Raw genomic sequence first — 20243 nt, 5'->3', positions numbered from 1 at the left:
CAGACTACATGTGTCAACAGTAGAACAGCAATGTTGTTAAATGTCTCCACCACAGGCACATGATGACGAAACAGTGACAGCTGCTACAGAGGAGGCCGCAACAGAGCCACACTATGAGGTATACAGCGTACAGTGGAAAATATAACAACTGACGACAATGTGGTACTATGATGACACCATGGACTTACTATGTCCCCGGCAGAGTGATGCTGGAAATGAAGAGGAAGAGGGTCCAGCCACTCCTACAACGAACCTTTCCACAGTGGGTTGTTCAGCACTGATTTACAACCAACCTAAGTAGGCATGTACTATGGATGCCAATGCTATGTCCCTTGTTGCAATAGCTCCCTGTGAAGCAGCTGTATAAGACATATCTGGCCAGGAAGATAAGAAAGTGCGACATGGAAATGGTGCACCTCCAGCTGCAGATCCAAAAGTCGAAGCTGGAGATTGTACTGCTGGAACAACAGTTAAGGGTGGGTGGAGTGATCATAGATGGACGAATCATGTCAGTGTTTGTACAACATACTAATATACGCATTTATTCTTTGTGTACAGGACATACAGGGTGACCAATAAAGGCAGTTGACCACAGTATCTGTGTATTTGTCTTGTAACATGTTGGGTTGACGGGTCACAGGAAATGGTTGTGGCATATGGTGTCTCTGACTGCTCTTCCATCCTGTACGTTCGTGGGTGGGTCAGGATGTTCATCGTGTGGATCACTGTTGTTGTCTGGTTCAGCTGGACACTGTTCACCTCTAATCGTGGCAATGTTGTGTAGGATCACACATGCCACAATGATGTCACATGCCCTTTCTGGGGTGACCCTGAGTCCACGAAGGCACTGGAACCGGGCCTTGAGCATTCCGATGGTCATTTCAACTCTGGCCCGTGTCCTGCAATGGGCCAGATTATAACGCTGCTGTGGGCCCGGTTCAGGGTCAGGGTAAGGGGTGAGCAAATAGGGTAGACATGGGTACCCCCTATCACCAAGCAGGTGGCCAGTGAACTCTCCTAGGACAGAAGAATACATGTCAGTGCAAACGTCCCTGTGGCAATTGGTCTCTGTATATTTCACAGTTACTTCGACCCACCATGTCCAAATTTGGTGCTCAGTGTACATTCCCGGAAGATTCGTGAGTCATGTACAGAGCCTGGCCACTTGGCTTCCACATTTGTGATGATGTTGGCAGCATCACATATGATCTACCCAGTGCAGAGAACACATATTAGCATCCATTACCATGATGCCATCACTTGTTGGTGTGAAATGCTACAGGGAATTATGTACCTGTACATTGATGCTGTGGACGGACTTCCTGTTCACATAGTCTCCTTCATTTGCTGAGGGTGCAATGATTGGGATGTGGGTGCCATCTATACAGCCAATCACGCCTGGGAACCCTGGAAATTTATGTACCATTTGAGTGGTAGTTCACGTATCACCACATCATGCATTGAGTTTTGTTCATCCTGATACCTGCAATTTTGTGGAATCCCTCTTTGATTAATCTTGTGGGTCTGTGACCGGGGAACACCACAAACGAGTGCAGGAGACGTTTCAGTGCTACTGTGACATTCCTGACTGCCCGACAGACGGTAGCCTTGGAAACGTGCTCAGCGTCACCGATATTGTACAGAAAGCTCCCGTTTGCAAAGAAACGGAGTGCGGTACAAAGAATATGTAATGGACTGAGCGCATGTCCGCGATGTGTCACATGCGCAATATATGGCCTGAGGATGTTATCCAAATAACTTATTGATTGTGCTGAGAAACGGTAACGTTCGCACAGGAAATCATCAGGTAATGATAAGATGTCCATACGCGCTCTGATCACTCTCTCCCGGCGGAGTGCTCTGCGGAGAATTTGGGCTTCAAGATCTACTGGCTCTTCAAGGAAGGGACACGCCATGTCTGACACTTCCTGCTGTCAGGTTTCCGACAAAGAGGCGGGGTCAGTCAGGATTAGTTGTAGTAAACCTGCTAGGGGGCAGGTTAGCTTCACGGCGTGTGTCGTCATAGTGACTCACTTAGGCTTCAGCTGAACTCGCTTTGTGAAACCGAAAACCCAGAGTTTTCGTTAACTCAGGGTATACTTACTCAGTTTTTCCACTAAACCGGCTTCCTGAAACAGGGCCCAGGGGCCCGTTCTTCGTACGTCGCTCACTACATCCAAGATCAAATGACACATCCAAGATCAAACCATCGCGCTAACCGTGAGCTCGCTAATCCGGTTCTCCGAACACACCTTCCGTTGACGATTAGTACAGCTGGACGCAGTAATGTGAGATCACTGGGTGTCGTAAAAGGGGCTACGCATCGATAGTAGAAACATTGATCGGCAACCCTCTGATTGGTCGGCGAAAATGTCGAAGGAGTGCGCTCGGCTCGGTATTTTTCGGCAGCAGAGCAAGAACTCCTGAGTGAGGGATTTCAGGAGTTTCAGAGTTTAATCAGAACGCAAGGGAACACTGCAAAGGCTGCAAAAGCAAGGAGAGAGGGCTGGCAGAAAGTTGCTGACAAATTAAACTCGTAAGTAATTTAATAATAATAATAATAATATATTGGATTTATATAGCGCTTTTCAAGGCACCCAAAGCGCTTTACGATGCCACTATTCATTCACTCTCACATTCACACACTGGTGGAGGCAGCTACGGTTGTAGCCACAGCTGCCCTGGGGCAGACTGACAGAAGCGAGGCTGCCATATCGCGCCATCGGCCCCTCTGGCCAACACCAGTAGGCGGTAGGGTAGATTTATTATATTACACTATATTATCCAATATTATATTACATTATATTATATTGTTATATTATATCCTCTTTCACACAACAGCCACAACAGGACCCACTAGAACATGGGAACAAGTAAAAGTGAAATATAAGAATATTCTATAGAATGGTAATATTTATCACTTATATTGCTTTTCGTCTCTTGGAAAGAGACCCTGAAATAATCTGTTTGTTTGTTTATAACAGCAACCAAGAAAAGGGCAGAGCAAAAAAAGACAGGTGGTGGTCCTGCACCCCCTCGTCAACAAGTTGGTTAAGTAAATAATATCCTCACGGGAAAATCGATATCTCTCAATGAGCACACTGTCGCGCTGAGCTAAAGGATCCTGTCTGTCCCGCAATATATGCTGAATTCTGAGGACTCTCCTTATCAATCTTGCACCTTCCGCAATGGGTTGCTCGCGTAAACGGACAGGACATGGCTGCGACAGACTTCCCAAATCCACCTTCACTTTTATAGCCGTGGTCTCTCATCTTGATTACACGAAGTAATTTACAATTACTACTCTGAAATATGAATTACATCTGTAATAATCACATACATGTAATAGAATGTTAATAGTACATTTCCCTTTTTTAGGAAATGACCTGTATGTATCTGTGTGACATCAATAAAAGGATCAAGTGCTGCATTATCTTCAGTTACATTGATGTTATTTATTTATCGCTGTTGCTTTCGTATAAATGAAGCGGACATACCTGCGTGGCCGCGATCTAATCCTGTTTACATAAAGTAAACCTGCTCCCGAGCAGGTTTACGCTTACGGCTCTGTTGCTATGACAGCAAGTCCCGGATGAGCTTCGGGGAACCGAACGATCCAAGATCACGCGAAATCGTCAACAATCTAATCCAGCTAACTTACTTAGCGAGGTACGAAGAACGGGCCCCTGGTCAACAACACTGGTGTTTTGTTTTTCTAATTTGGCCAAGATGTCCGCTGGATGTCCTTCCCCTGGCTTGTACCAGCACCCCACACGCACCTTACATGTCTAGGTTTAGCACGCAAATCCTTTATACAGAACAACTTATTAATCCTTACTACATGTGTCTTTCAGGTTTTTCATGAGACACAGAGGGCTTAATGCATCAAGATGGGCATGTGACACACTGCCTCATCCTATTCAACAGTATGCAACTTCATGTGGTGCCTACGTATTGAAGGTATGTGTAAGACCATGACTGAAATAAACATAATGAATAAAAGGCATGCAGAATCTGCAGCAAATTATGATAAATTACATGATCAAATATACATATTTTTCACAATTGCTTACATTAATTTCCTTATGTTAATGGAAATGAGGTTAACTTCATAACTACTTACATGGTGTAAGAGTAAACGTTTATAAGATTTCAGCTTTCAATATTTTATGTTCTGAGTATGTAACCATCCATGGACTTCAAATTTCCTTTTGAACTTCCTCAATTCTTGGTGCATGATGCTCTATTGCCAGCCCTGGTTGTAAATGGTCAGTTATGTTGGGTTTATGTAGTCCTCCTACCAGCTGTAGCAGTCAATGCATTCTCTGGTATGTATCAGCTACACCAGGGGTGCTCAATACGTCGATCGCGATCGACCAGTCGATCGCAAAGGTAGTATTGGTAGATCGCATGGCATTAAAAAAATAGATGCCAGCCTATCATCCATCCCGTCACTTGATTGATACAGGGAAGCCAGTCAGATGACATCGGATTTTTTTCTGACGCTTAGGTCGCTGCGCATGTGCAAACAGCGGCGCGAAGTGTAGTAAAACTGACAAGCTAGTCAGCGAGTTAACTCCAATTTTTAGCTCTCGGTTTTTTCTAAACCTAAGAAAGGGTTAAAAATGAGTGAGGGAGCTGGACCAAGTAAGAAGACAAAAACGTATCACTTTCATACGGAATGGGAGGAAGACTTTTTTTTCACGATGTCATTTTCGAAGTGCGTTTGCCTCATCTGCCAGGCTGCCATCGCAATGCCAAAGAAGGGAAATGTGGAGCGGCATTTTCGAACTGTTCACGGAAAATACGACACTACATTCCCGCCGAAAAGCGAGCTAAGAAAGAAAAAGGTGAAGGAACTAAAATCCCAGTTGTCCGGACAGCAGTCATTTTTCACACAACAAACTTCAACAGCGAAAGCCGCCACCGAAGCATCGTTCCGGGTGAGTCACATCATCGTTAAAAACAAGAAGTCTTTTCAAGATGGAGAGATGGTAAAAGAGGCATTCGTTGAAGCAGCTGACTCATTGTTCCGAGACTTTAAAAATAAGGCAGAAATAACATCTTCGATCAAAGCTCTCCAGCTGTCAAGAAGTACAGTTACACGGCGCTGTGAAGCCATGGCCGAGGATTTAACCCAGCAACTTTGGAAGGACATCGGAGATTGCCAGTGTTTCTCACTGCAGTTGGACGAATCTACGGACGTGAGTGACACAGCCCAGGTGTGCATTTTCATTCGTATGGTGTTTACTGATATCACTGCAAAAGAAGAGCTATTAACAGTCCTGCCCATGAAAGAACAGACGCGAGGAGAGGACATATTTCAGTCGTTCAAAAACTTTATCGAGAAAACCCAGCTCCCAGTGTACAAATTGGTGTCTATTACCACAGATGGAGCACCCGCAATGGTTGGCCGCTTGAATGGATTTATTGCCAAGTGCAGGCAGGACGATGCTTTCCCGGACTTCCTAAATTACCATTGCATAATCCACCAAAATGCTCAACATGAAGGAGATCATGAATGTTGCAACGAAGATCGCCTGTTCTATTCGCGCCAGATCTCTTCAAAGACGGTTATTTCGTGCACATCTGGAGAAGGCTGACTGCGACCACTCTGAGTTGTTGCTACACACTGACGTGAGGTGGCTTAGTCGAGGGAAATTCCTGCAAAGATTTCGAGAGCTCTGTCCGGAGATTAAGGAGTTTTTCTGTGTAGCTGGACAAGCAGAATACATGCAACTTAATGACGGTCAGTGGCTGTTAGACTTGGCATTTTTAACCGATCTGACAAACATGTTGAATGACCTTAATCTACAGCTGCAAGGAAAAGACAAAACAGTGATCAACATGATCAGCTCAGTTAATGCTTTCAAACGAAAGATGCAACATCTCTCTTTAAAGCTGCAGCGCCATGATTTGATAAACTTTCAAAACCTGGCGTCAGAGCTGGAGATGCAGGGGATGGCCTGTTTGCAACTTGACAGTGCACGCTACACAGAGCAGATTGACAATTGTCTGTCAGAGTTTGACAAACGCTTTCAAGACTTTTCTTTGCTCGAGCCAGTCGCTACCTTCATGTGCTATCCTTTTCGGGAAGATGCTGATGTCGATTCACTCGCATCAAAAATTGCAAAACTATTTCACCTGAACTCTTCTGGAGTGGAAGATGAGATTTTGACACTACAAGCCGACATTGAGCTGAAGTCCAGAGATCATGGACAGTTCTGGAACTTACTCACAGAAGTAAAGTACCCCAACATGAGGAAATGTGCTGCCTCTTTGACTGCATTATTCGGCTCCACTTATTTATGTGAGTCATCATTTTCCCACATGAACATCATTAAGTCCAAGTACCGTTCCACCATGACTGATGAACATTTGGAAGTGTGTTTGAGGCTGGCCGTCAGCAGCTACTGTCCGGACTATGCATCCCTGGCTGATTCAATTCAGTGCAAGTCATCAGAGTAAACTCAGGTAATGACAAAAAATTTACATTGTTAATTGTGTTGTGAAATATTGGATATTGCGGTTATGCATGTATATACATTGTAGATATAAAGAATCCTCAATATATTTATAAATAAGTATATGTTTTGGATTTTTGTAGTGGGTAGATCATGTTGACTTGGTCATTTTATAAGTAGCTCACATGCGGAAAAAGTGTGAGCACCCCTGAGCTAGACAATTTGTCCCAGAGAACTGCCACTCACTAAATTAATTGTGTTTTTGCAACCATTCTGTTGTGAGATGTTTGTGTGAAAATCTCAGTAGACCATTAGTTCCACAAATGCTCAGCCCAGCCTATCTGTAAGTAACAACAATCTGTAAGATTGTTAACACTATCAAATAATTTTATATTAAATTACTCAACAGATGTTTACTTCATCCCAATTACAAGCCATATGAACAGCAAACATGGTTAATTTTTTCCCTTTACCTTTGTTAGATCACATTTCTGAATTAATGTGCTTCTTGTTTTTTGGGTTTTTTTTTATAAAATGTTATAAAAAAAATCAGTTCTAATCAAGTGGAGTGAGTGGAAAGACACAACACATTTACACGTTAAGCAATATGTTTCCCAACTAAATGGGATCAGCTGCTCATCAATGGTGACATTAGTCCCAGGGTTGTAAAACAGGGGGAGGTGGTGCACACACTTATCCCACACTGTCCTGATGGCAGCTAGCTTGTCTCTCTGCCGTCGAGCTGGTCTGTCGTCTTGGTTATCAAAACAGATAATCCTGGAAATTTTGTGGAAGTTTTCCAGAGACATTGATGCACGGAAAGGTTCTTGCCGGTTTCTGCATCCCACAGGGATTCTGTGGATTCCCCTTTGGACCTGAAAAGTCCTGCAAGGATAAGAACCCCAAAGTAGGCCTTTGGGGTTCTTAGATAAATTTGGTCCATCTCCTTCCACCTCTCTCCAAAAACACACCTTCCTTCTAGATTACTGCAATCCAGAATAATTTTCTGGATGGAATCTGGGATGAAAAGCTCAAATGAAGACTTGATGTCCTGCACATGAGTAACTGTCAGCCGTGTTGGCCCTGGCTTATCACAGTAACAGCTCTGCAGGGTGGCTCATTTCTTGGCAAGAAGACCATTCAATTTCACCAGTTATTGACATCCATATTTCTTCACTTGCTGTCTGGTGGGCTTGTTCTGGTCCTGGAGCTGTCTGCTGATGGGGTACTCGTCTTTGTTTTGTTACTAATTGGTGCTCAACCTCATCCTCTTCTTCAAAGTCACTGTCAGACTCAGAAATGTGAAATATTCTGAAACCTCTTTGTCAACATCATCATCCGAAGCCTCTCTCTCTTCCAAAATCAATTGGACGGCCCTCGCAGCAGATAATCTTTTGCCATCTTGATCAGTTGTGATAAAGAACCACACTGGCAAAGTCTTTTTTTATAGTATTATGCCCCTAATTTGCAGGTGGGACAGGGTATGAGAAAATAAAATTTGGATCCCTCAAGAAAGAGGGTAAAATGTGCGGGAATGTAAGAGCAGACGGTGTTGGTAGTTGAATTTTCAACAATGTTGCAACTTTGTGCGCGAGCAGGAGGGGAAGAAAACACTATCAGCAGCACCAGAAAGGAGGAAGACAGAGTGTGGGAACACAGGACCTACACTTTCAACACTTTTATTAGACCTGGGTCCAGTGGACCCGAACACCTTGTATGTAATGTAAATGCGTGGGGGGAGGTACAGTATGAGGTCATTGAAAATTAGTTCGGATTTATGTTCTTCACAGAAAATAAGCCAAAGCCAATGAATTTCAGGTTGAAAAAATAATTAATTGTTTAATTTTTCTTTTGAAAAAAACTGAAAACGGGTCTCACAGATCCGAACACTATACAAGGGTTAATGTTATCATCTATAGCCCATTGTGTAAGCCAGTTCTTGTCATGTAGTTAATATGACATGTATTTCTTGTCTGTGTGTTTGATGTTGTCAAGCCTCCCTTGTTGGTTCGTGTCATGTCGGCATGTTGTTATGCTTGCTGTTTTACTTTGACAGTCCTGTGCTTCTTTCTTCTTAGTGTTTAATTTTACTCTTCTAATGTGATGTCATAATTTTCATTTCATTTAGCTGTTTCCCTATACGTTTCCAATTTCCATGATCACCTCCTGTCTGTATCTCAGACCTTTTTCTTCCTTTGTTTTGCTGTCAAGTCATCTGTGTATTTTACCTCCACATCTCATCACAATACGCATTGTAGTCATCATAGATAGGATAGGTGAAATTTTTGCGTTACCTCAGCTCAAGTAGGTAAAGTATGTATCAGAAGGAAAATACAAAAATACCAGTAAATACAAACAAATAGAAAATACACTTTATAGAACGGTAGCATACAAAGTATGTGCTTATGGATGTGCTTGTGGAAATATCCAAGACAAACTATATAGCTTAACATAACTATTCTACCATTACTGTTCCTGTGAAGTAATAATATCTACATGTACATGAAGACACACGTAGACACTAAGTATACATATGTATACATATATACCTGCACACCTCCATAAACAGAGAAGGTGCATTTTGCATTAATTTTGACCATGGATGTCCACAAAGTCCAGTGAATTATGACATCGTCATTGAGGAGTTATAGAGTTTAACTGCTGTTGGGATGAATGATCTGCGAAAGCGCTCCTTCCTGCAGCAAGGATGTTTCAGGAAGGAGCTGTGATAGTTGTCTAAATTGGTTCATATTTAGCATAATTTCATAATTATTTTCCCAATTTAGTTGTTATTCCTGTTCCATCTTTGCTGGCGTTCTGTTCATGTTTACCTGCCTTAATAAAATCACTTGCTTTTGGTTCTAGTCTCTGCTCTGTCTCCTCCAGTGTCTCCATTTGTGTCCTCTTTCTTGTTCAACACAAGCACTTACTATGATTTTCTAAAAATAAATATGATTCCAATTTTTTGAATAGCAAATGTTATTTCAAATAATGACAGCATTGTTATATATTTTATTCACAGTTTGCAGAGTGCATCTTAAAAGATGTTCCAGTAAAGTTTGAGAACTCTGCTTCAAGTATTGCAAGTCTGAGACAACAGATTGCAATATGTCTTCTTGAGAATACAGGTATCATTACAAATATAAATTAAATAGTAAACTACAAACTGTTACATTGAACGTGTTTTTAACATTGTTCTTTTATTGCTATAATCTTATTATGTAGTCATGCAAACAGAGTTCATTATTATTAAAATTAAAGTATTTGCTTCTTGTTGTTGAAGATGACCTGACTGACCTATGCCACTATTGTGGGAACCATGATGGTGACACGGAATGGGTAAATGCTTATGTTTTACATGTCCATAGCCCATTCAGCTTAAAAAGCTGATTAAAAAAAACAAAACAAAAATATAATTTTAAAAATGTCACAGACCATGTGAATACATCATCTGACTTATTGTAGTTGTAATGAATGGTGGACTGCTTTATGATCTGAGTATTTTGCAAAATTGTTATTTAAATACTTATTTGTACAACACTATTAACATAATACTTGTGTTTCCTTGTTTTGTCTAATTCAGATTGGCTGTGACATTTGCCCACGGTGGTACCACAGGGGCTGTGCAAAGAAGCCCCGCAAGAGCAAAGAAAACAAATTTGTCTGTGAAGCATGCTGGTCAGACAGTTAGGTTCTCTGGTAATTTTTCTGAGGCTTTGAAATGTGTGTGTTTTGTATCGTTGTCTCCAATAATATTAATTAGTTCTTTATGTTTGTGTTGCTGTGTGTGCGCGCTTCTGTATTGTTAACAACATTAAAATTCAGCTTTGATTTGAATTAGTTTGTAGGATTATTCAATTAGTTTTTGTTTCCTAACATGTTAACATTATAGGTACTGTGGGAAATTAATTAAAGAATTAATATATGTTGTTTCATGGTTTACTGGTGTTCAGCTTCCGCTATACCCCCTGTTTCTGGTATATTTGTTACTTTATTTCAATTGGTGGTTTCTTCTTTAAACACTATTTTGGTATATAAAATCGCCGCAAAGGTTTAAAGTAGGTTAGGATTCGCCGAAAGGAACCGAATTAGACATTTGTGCGCTTTTACAATTTGTTACAAAGTAATTATGGCTACCTCTAAAACCTGAGTCTATGTGTGTATGTGTCTGGAAGTAAGTTGATTTTACAGCACAATACGCTGCTGAACTACTTACCTTTTGTTTTCTTTGCTTGAGGCTCACGTACTGGTGACAAAGGAGAACAGTTGAGTTTCATCTCAAAACTGATACCGTTTCACCTCTAGGGTGAAGTCAAAGGCCATATCAGAAACCACTCTGAAGTCACGTGTGACAGGGACGGCCCAGGATAATCTTTGAAAATGGGGAATAAACAAGCAAAATTAACACCTGATGAGGAATGGTTAGAAAAACAACAAACCGGAGCAGGTAAAATAATTGTAAATAGGTGGAGAAATCCACAAAAAGCTAAAAACCGCAGCTGGGAAGGGAAATGCAGTCCCTCAGCTGTTACCCAGCTGAGAGCTGTCCTGAAGCAAGAAATTACATTAACAAAAGACCCAAAGAAAAAATTAAAACAAGAGTATAGGCTTTTCGGGGCAGGGATAGCTCAGTAGGTAGAGTGGTAGCCCCATGATCGGAAGGTCGGGGGTTCGACTCCACTGAACGGCTACTCTGAGGTACCCCTGAGCAAGGTACCGTCCCTACACACTGCTCCCCGGGCGCTGCATTGGTGGCTGCCCACTGCTTCACTGGGTGAATGGGTTAAATGCAGAGGAACTATTTCCCTATGGGGACTAACACGCACACTTTACACACTTTATACTTTACTTTTACACTTTACAAGCATGGGAAAACGAAACTGAAAAGAAAAAACAATTAGCAGCAGGTTTTTTTTGTTTTTTTTTGGCCTGTCCCGTTTGGCTCTTTTGCCCTCAGAATTGTTGTCTAAAGGCAAAGAAAGATGCCCAACGGATTTACTTTACCAAACTGACCATCCCAGCCTTGCCGTAATGGTCCATTTGATTCACCTTTTATTGTTTATTTTATTTTCACTTACTGAATATGGGACAGACTTGACTGGGGGAAAGAAGGGGAGAAAGAAAGAGGGAAAGAGAAACAGCTGAGAAGAGGGACGGGGGAGAAGGGCAAAAGACAAAGCAGCAGCTTTAATAACCCCTGATGATGAAACTACAAAGCAGGCATGTGCTGAACAAAGACCTCCACTGACAGACCCACATAACTCTTTTAAATCCCTACGTTAAATCTTCCACACTAGCTGCAGAAAAAACAACCAGTATTACACCAAAATCTCGTTTCAAACAATCTCCCATATGGACAAGAGCAATGAAAATTAAATTCGACAATGCATATGAGGTTACACAAACAATGTTAGCCAAGCATGAAACAGATTTTCATCCAGGAAGATCTGATTATGGCTCTGAAGAAGAGTGCGACGATCGTGGTTCACACCCAGACCCACCACCATCTACACTAGCATGTCCATTAGTTGAAGTAGCAAATCCCAGATATGGCACACTTCTAGGTGATGGGTCAGGGAGGAGGCAGGGACAACAGACCCACAATTTTTTGTGTACCGCCCATGGACACAAAGACAGACAAAATGTAATAAAAGGCATTCCATCAATACAAGAAGGGTATGAACCATGGCAAGCTGCCGTGCATGAAGTAATCACCCAGTGGCATTTAAACGGTCACAAGTTAATGCAGTTATTCCAGGACTGCCTAGGGCTCTCCTGGGGAAGAATTAGGGGAGACTTTACCGGCTCCCAACCAGATGGTAGAGCATTTCCCCCAGGTCATGCTGACCTCCAAGCAGCATTAATACCTGTGTTTGATAGGGCCCGTCAACAACTAGCGCCAAGAGCCAACTATGGTAAGATAGGGCAAGTTAAACAGAGTGACACAGAAAACCCACATGAATACATGGACAGGCTAAGACCAGTTTTCAGACAGAACTCAGGTCTAAATTATGCTGATGACCCACAATCACCATATCAGCAACAATTTAAACGTGATTTTATTAAAGGATTGCTATCACGCATTAGGCCTCATGTAGAAAAATATTGGGTAACACAAGATACAGGCACAGTAGATGAGGCGCTCCAATATGCTAATCACGCACAAACGGTAGTGAAAAACAAAGAGAAGGCCTCAGTTTTTGCCCTAGACACTGACACTGCTCTCACAGCTTTTAGTGGGAGTGGAGGCTACAGGGGAGGTTTCAGAGTTCAAAGGAGAGGAAGAGAAGAGGAATGTATAGAGGAGGAGGAGCAAGAGGCAGAGGGAGACAGAGACGCACATACACCGCAGACGGTGACTCCAGTACTGCATGCTGGAAGTGTGGGAAAGAAGGTCACTTTGCACGCCACTGTAAGACACAGAGAATGCCCGACACAGAATGACTAGCTGCAACCACTGTGACTGCAACCACCCAGACAGCTGACAGGGAGAGCCACATAGATGAAAAAGTAAAAGCATTAACAAACAAAGAAAACAATTTAGAACAGGATGAAGCTGAAGTATACAATGTTCATCAGTTAGTAAGTTTACTGGACGGAAAGCCAACACTTACAGTCTATGTAAATGGCAAAAAGCTGGAGGTGTTGTGTGACACAGGACCTTGTAAAACAGTACTTAAGGCAGAGCCCCCACGCACAACCTTTTCTAGAGAAGTAGTAATGGTGAAAACAGCGTCAGGGCACGTAAAAACCCAGCCACTAACAAAGCCACTGACATTTTTGCACAAACCTAGTCAACGCTCCTGTTACATGCCATGTATAATAGACCCAACCTGCCCAGTAAACTCACTAGGAAGAGATGCAATGACAAAATTAGGGATAGGAGTCATCCCCACAGAAACAGGTATGACAGCGGAAATAATGTTAGTAGAGGGAGACCCCTATCAGAGGGAAGGAAAAGGAGAGCCAAACTACTACTGGTCATTAGATTTGCCACCGCTTACACAGCTCAAAGAAGCATCAGAAAAACATCTCCCCGCAAGTGCCGAAAAAATGAAGCCAACTGAGTATCACAACACCCTGCACTATAAACAAACCCCAGGCCCAGACCCTCGTATGATAAACCGGTACACAGCCTAAAAAGCCCATATCTGACTCTGCAACACTTATGTCACAAAATGCGGAAATGCAGTATGCTCAGTGAACCAGACAGAGTAAAAAAAAAAAAAAAAAAAAAAACTAAACAGGACACAGTCAGTTGCAAAAACAGCAGGTACACAATGGTATCAATTAGGTAAAATCCTGCAAAAGGTAGAAAATGATAAATATACACCTACAGAGGAAGAGGCTTGGGCACAGGGTAAAAGAACAGGGTGCATGAGATACACACTGGGCTGGGTGATAAGAACTACACCCAACGCTCATTTGCACGACAGCACACAAGAATGACAAATTCTCTTGCTGGAAGAAGAGCCAGCACTTAAAAGTTTACCTTCTACACTGTGGTCGAATGTGGGATTAATAAAAAACGCAGACTCAGTAACAGTACAGACTGTTTCATCCCACAGGCCCATTAAACCACAATACCCCTTATCTAAGGAAGCAACAGAAGGGATTAAGCCAGTGATATGAAAAGATATGGAAAAAGCAGGAATTCTAATAAAAATTCTAATTCTCTTCTCTCTGGCTCTCAGCGAAGGCAGTCGCACTTTTCTCCTCTCCTCCTCACCCTTATCTTCCCTGCTTAGCCTCTATGTCCTTGTCTTGTCTCGTGTGCATTACTTTCCCTGGAATAGACTCACACGGTCATTCTCTAAAACCTAAAAGAGAATTATGGATTTGATCAACTGGTCTCTGAATGCTATTGACACCCTTTTCTCAATGAGAAGTCTGGGCTCGGGAGAGCCTGAGTGGCCTGGAGGGACTTTCCCTGCACGATGGACGGGTGGCAGAACTGGAGGGTCATGTGTCTGGCGGGACTGTCGATCGAGGACGCTGAAGATATCTATCTATTCGGAACCGTGATAACAGGGTTCGTGCATATCGGAGTTGGCTTGGCCCTGGTTTATCGGAGAAATAAGAGAGCGGAACCGGCTGTTCAAACCCCCCCCCCAAGGCTGCCCGCTGGAATTGAAGCGATGGGACGAGGCGCGACCTCTCACAACGAACGTAATATGGTCAACACCTTGGAGACGCTTACAGCTGCTGTGAAGGCTCAAAGCAACAACATTGAGCGTATGGGGGGATACATCAGAGAGAGGCCTGCTCAAAATGGGACCCTTGAGCGACAGTTGGAAGACATTACGGAATGGATCACTGCAGCTGTGAGGTCTCAGAATCAAAAGAATGACAACACCATGGAACAGAAGTTTGATACCATCATGGGGAGGCTCGTGGCTCTCCAACGGGAGATCGAGAGGCCAGTGTCGGAGTGTTAGTAAGTAAGTAAGTAAGTAAGTAAGTAAAATTTATTTATATAGCACATTTCACAGATAAAAATCACAAAGTGCTTTACAGTAAGATCAGACATACAAGTAAAAATTAATTAAATTAATTAAAAGCCCGTTTTTTTTATAAAAATGTCTTCAGCTGCTTTTTAAAGGAGTCAGTAGAGTCTAGACAGCGTAAAGACAACGGCAGAGAGTTCCACAGCCTAGGTGCCAGTGCCTGAAAAGCTCGATCCCCACGTGTTTTAAATATAGTACGTTAGCGCAGCCTGAAAATTCTCCTGGGCTGCTCGCATGGAAATTTACAAAATCAACATTGAGATTGCGGACCCCCATAACGGCGCTAGCTGCAGGCCCAAGGCTGGAGCCGAACAATCACTCCCTGATAACGACTGTGTTACAGCTATTCTTCCCGTCCCATGCAAGGACACCTGGATTGGCTGGAGGACTGTTTACTTAGCCTGATAGGCCGAAGGACACTGTCTCAGCTAAACTATGGACACGCACACACATACATATACACTGATAAGCACTCACTATGTCTGTGAAGGTTCTCAGTCATCCAGGTCATCGTAGTCAAAGGAGCTTGCAAAGAAAAGCGTCTGGACTTCTTTAAGTTACTTGAAGACGTTTCACCTCTCATCCGAGAAGCTTCTTCAGTTCTAAGGTCAAATGGTGGAGAGTCCCAGATATAAACCTAGTGGGAGTATCCCCCCCCACAGAGGGACAAAAGGACCCCCTGATGATCCTCCAATCGCCTGAGCCAAGGTGTGAAACTGGGTGTGGGCCCCAATCAGCCAGAGTTTCGGGTGTGTTCATTGTGAAACCTGGCCCCACCTTATCATGCGAATTCCTGAGGTCAGATGGCCCAGGATGTGAGTGGGCATTAAGGCGTCTGGGAAGGGAACTCAAAACTGGATTATAGATGGCAGAGAGTTGGTGTCGTAAACCCCTGCCTCTGTTCAAAGATGGTCGCGCACAGTGGACATAGATGGCTTCTTTCACTCCTCTTTCAAACCATCTGTCCTCTGTCCAAAATGTGAACATTGGCATCCTCGAAAGAGTGTCCTTTATCCTTAAGATGCAGACTCACTCACTCATCCCCCCTCCCTTTCCAACGCCAAAAAACTCTCGCGATCCCCGCAGCCCCCTTAGAAACATAAGCAGGGAAAACTCCTTAAAAAACCCTCCGCGTTTTCTCTAAAACCCTAGAATAACTTGTTAGGTACCCCCTCTATTCCCAAAACCTTATATTCGATAACAGGGGAAATCCTGAAAAAAATCCTTAGTCTTTTCTCAAATTAAGCGCCCCGCGACTCCCGCCCACCGAACAAAGTCAAAACTCCTTTAAAAAATCCTCCGCGATTTCTCCAAAACCCTAGAATAACTTGTTAGCTACCCTCTATTCCCAAAAGCCTTATAATCCAAAACAGGGGGAAAAGTCCTTAGTCTTTTTTTCTTCAAAAGCTTCCCTCTTACTAGCAACCTCTAAAATTCAACGCACAGTCTAAGTTCTACCTCGCTCTTAATCGCCGACCTGCAACTGCTTCCAGAGCAGAGCACAATTTTTTCCTGCTTGTTCGCTCCCCGCTCTGCTCCCGAATGCACTGCTTACCTCGTTTGAAAATTTCCGCCGGAGACCAACTCTGCTAATTCGCCCCGCTGCCAATCACATAACAATGGCACGGCTCCCTTCGCACCCCGGTTAGCCAATCGGCTCCAGGTCCGATTTTATGATCTCCCGCTGAGGTTAAGACTGCCGTCGAGCTCCCAGAAGACCTCTGACTTCAGACATATCAACAACTGGCGCCGCTCAGACTGCTTGTGAGCTCGCTACAGCCACGAAACCAGGGATCAACAACAACTGCCTTCGCGTGCCCTATGTGCATATCACTCGGTAAGTGTTAATCTTCCCCGTCTTACTACATTTTCGCATTTTCCTTTTTACCATTCTGTCAAAAAAGCTTTTTCATCTTCAAAAGCCATGCAAATAGGCTCTGTAACACTTGGAATACACTTTTCAAAAATATATACAGTGGGGCAAAAAAGTAGTCAGCCACCGGTTGTGCAAGTTCCCCCACTTAAAATGATGACAGAGGTCAGTAATTTGCACCAGAGGTACACTTCAACTGTGAGACACAGAATGTGGGGGGAAAAAAAAAAAAATCCATGAATTCACATGGTAGGATTTGTAAAGAATTTATTCGTAAATCAGGGTGGAAAATAAGTATTTGGTCACCTCAAACAAGGAAAATCTCTGGCTCTCACAGACCTGTAACATCTTCTGTAAGAATGCTTTTCTGTCCCCCACTCGTTACCTGTATGAATGGCACCTGCTTGAACTCATCATCTGTACAAAAGACACCTGTCCACAGCCTCAAACAGTCAGACTCCAAACTCCGCCATGGCCAAGACCAAAGAGACTAAATACTTTTTTGCCCCACTGTATAACCTCGCCTCTAACGCTCAGAGCTAAAAAGTGCATTTGTACACTAAACTATAGCAGCGATCATGTCCTCATCAGGTACCTCATTTTTCTCACTCTTGTTCATATAATGTTTATATTTTACCGTTTTTCCCGTTTGTAAATATTCGTTATTTCTTTTCAGACTCTGAGATAAGCGTGCTCAACTCGTCTCTTTTTGGTTCTTTCGATCAAATTGGTAGGTTTGGTTCATTGTTGTTCTCCCTCTTAACAGCTAATTGTACAAGAAAAACAAAACATTTACCCTCTTTTTCATTTTTATCAAACTTTCTAGATATCTCAGACTTGGACACCTTTATTTTTTCGAGTTCGCCGAATTCTTCTCCACCAGTGCTTGAGCGATCCACAGGCAAGAACATCCGTCTCTCCACACGCGATAGACAGCATCTGCTCTCTACGCTAGATCGCCCCACTTCATCTGGCCCCAGGTCCATCCCCGCCGGAGCTTGTTCTCTCCCGCGACCCTCTGGGAAAAACTTGCGCCTGTCCGCCGGAGACAGGCAAGATTTGCTCTCCGATCTCACTCCCGATGCTCCAGCCAATCAGAGCCCTAGAAACGCTTCTTCTCCGCCATCAGACACACGAAATGCACCGCGCCTGCCTTTGAGACCCAATCACGGTCAGTCTCTCTAGGTTCTCGCTTTTTTCTCATTTTATAAAAACTATCCCTTTTCTATTTAACTTTACTAACTGTTTGTATCTTACCCTCAAATTCTCAGAGCATCTCAGAAGGAGGAATAGCAGGACCGGTAGGATCGCAAGGACAACGAGGACAAGGCGAACACGCACACGGAGGCAGCTCGCTTCAATCTCTGTTCGCTGAATTAGTTCAGCTCATCTTATAAAAAGTTTGTGGTTTTTTTTCCATTTTGCTTTTTCAAACAAACTGTCTTTTGTGGTTTTGTTCTTTTAATATATTCCTGTTAAACAATAATAATAAAAAAAATCGATAACCAGGAACAAGATATTACAGACCCATTTCTTGCTTTAGAAACAGCGTTCGCTAGGTTAAATGAAAATACACAGCATTCTCAGATTACATATTCACAAAACAGTGAGCAACCTGAGGTGATCAATAATGATCCTTTAGAATTGCTTAATTTAGCTCTTGCCCGATTAGCGCCCAATGAAAGTGCCTTTCAAAATAATTCTTTGAGTTTGGGAGTGGATCATGATGAGATCCAAACAGAGTCAGATGCGGCTCATTCACAAATGAGTCTGACACAAAACATCTCTTCTGATCCGTTTTTAGCAATTAATAGAGCTTTAGAAGCTTTGGCCCAGATACAAAATGAGGTCCAAATACCACCGAGTTATTGAGTCAAATAAACAGGTTAAATCAAAATAGTTTGATTCTCAAAGCCAGCATTCGCTAGTCTTTTCCCCAGACAATGCGTGTCCCAACGAACCGCTCAGCCGCAGCCCACCGCTACAGCTGTCAACCACTTTCAATGACTAATCATCATCAATCACTCAGCTCTCCCGCAGACATTGTCTCTGCGAACGACCCACTTAACCCAGTAAACCATGATCACTCCTTTCAACAAGGGGGTAATCCAGACCAGAGTTGTGCCAGTAATTCAGCACAACCCTCTATAGTCGTTAGAAATAAATTAATAACGTTGAAATTAGAGAAATTTTGAAATTTTCCTCCTCCAAACGATATACCCGACTATGCGCATTATTATCAAGGCATAATGTCGAGTCCACGTGAAATATCAAACAGGCTTTTCTCTCACGCACGTCCAGGTGATCATATCCAGTTAGAATTGATAGGCCAGCAGTTACAAAATAATGTTTCAGTGATTTTACGTGATAATCATGATTTATCTGAATTTGAAAATTTATTCTTGAGAGCGGTACAGTCAAACTGGTCAGTAATGTGTGATGGTTCGCTGGCGGTTGTAGCTCAGATTGTTAGACCCCCAAATGGGAGTGGGAAAAGATTGCTTAAACACATACTCGACAGCGATTGTGAAAAAGAAAAGACGTTTTTTTATATGTGGTCCATAACCCCGCGAATAAGTTATGTTTTGCTACAAGTCTTGCTCACCTTCTGCAACCCGATTTTAATGACTATCAAGCACAAACTTTGCTAGAGAAATTCAACAAAAAGCTGGTCTAAATGATTAAATGCCTGTTGGGTTTAATCAAATAATTACATTTGAAAGGTTACTAGGATGTAAAATTATAGTATTTTACCGTAACGAGCATGATCGCACCCTTTGTAAATTTCAGACTAGTACAGTGAATAGCGCAAAAGCGCTGTTTATTTTTATTTGACAATTACTATGCTATCAAAAATCTAAAAGGATTTTTGGGCACAGCGTATTTGTGTACTCATTGTTACATAGGCTTTAACCATGTGTTATCCCATTTCTGCTCTGCTCAGTCTGTATGCAGCCTGACTGCAACGATCATTTCCTCTCGCCTATTGTATGTACCGATTGTAATCGCACCTGTAGATCTCCTTATTGTTTTGAGAGCCATAAAAAACTCGTTGAGAGGCGTCAAAGGTCCGCCAGCAACTGCGCCCTCTATAAGAAATGTATCAAGTGCTCCAGGCTATATTGTTTAGCAGCACATGAAAAACCTCACAAATGCCAAAAGAGAAAATGCCCAATCTGTCGTCAGGAAATCTCTAGTGATCATCAAACACATCAGTGCTATATGCAGGTTTACAACGCGAAACAAAACATAATAACAAGTTGATTTTTTTATGATTTTGAAACGTTTGTTAACGAACACTGTGAGCACAGCCCTTTTCTGGTGTGTACAAAAACATCAGATGGTAAATCTTGGAGCTCTCAGGGCGAGCATTGCATTGAAAACTTTCTTGCTCATTTT

At 42.7% G+C, this 20243-nt stretch overlaps 1 protein-coding gene across 1 annotated transcript; it reads right to left on the bottom strand.

Annotated features, from left to right (window-relative positions):
• Positions 1–515: 515 nt before the first annotated feature.
• Positions 516–1916, bottom strand: LOC113021369 (putative nuclease HARBI1). The gene is made up of 4 exons (XM_026166007.1): positions 1484–1916; positions 1295–1407; positions 1098–1209; positions 516–1017 (listed from the first exon to the last, which is right to left on the bottom strand). The coding sequence occupies exons 1-4, from the start codon at positions 1914–1916 to the stop codon at positions 635–637; spliced, it is 1041 nt and encodes a 346-aa protein (XP_026021792.1). The 3' UTR covers positions 516–634.
• Between the last annotated feature and the right edge of the window lie 18327 nt (positions 1917–20243).

The sequence above is a fragment of the Astatotilapia calliptera genome, chromosome 4, assembly GCF_900246225.1.
Source record: "Astatotilapia calliptera chromosome 4, fAstCal1.2, whole genome shotgun sequence".
NCBI lineage: Eukaryota > Metazoa > Chordata > Actinopteri > Cichliformes > Cichlidae > Astatotilapia > Astatotilapia calliptera.
Note: the sequence above shows the minus strand (reverse complement) of the source record. Positions and strands in the feature narration are given on the sequence as shown.

Bases quoted from the DNA above. Each gene is read 5' to 3' on its own strand.
- LOC113021369 (XM_026166007.1), bottom strand. From the start codon at position 1,916: ATGGCGTGTCCCTTCCTTGAAGAGCCAGTAGATCTTGAAGCCCAAATT. The intron at 1,210-1,294 runs GTACATAATTCC...TGCACTGGGTAG, and splicing joins TCCACAGCATCAATGTACAG to ATCATATGTGATGCTGCCAA. The intron at 1,018-1,097 runs GTGGGTCGAAGT...CTTCTGTCCTAG, and splicing joins GAGCACCAAATTTGGACATG to GAGAGTTCACTGGCCACCTG.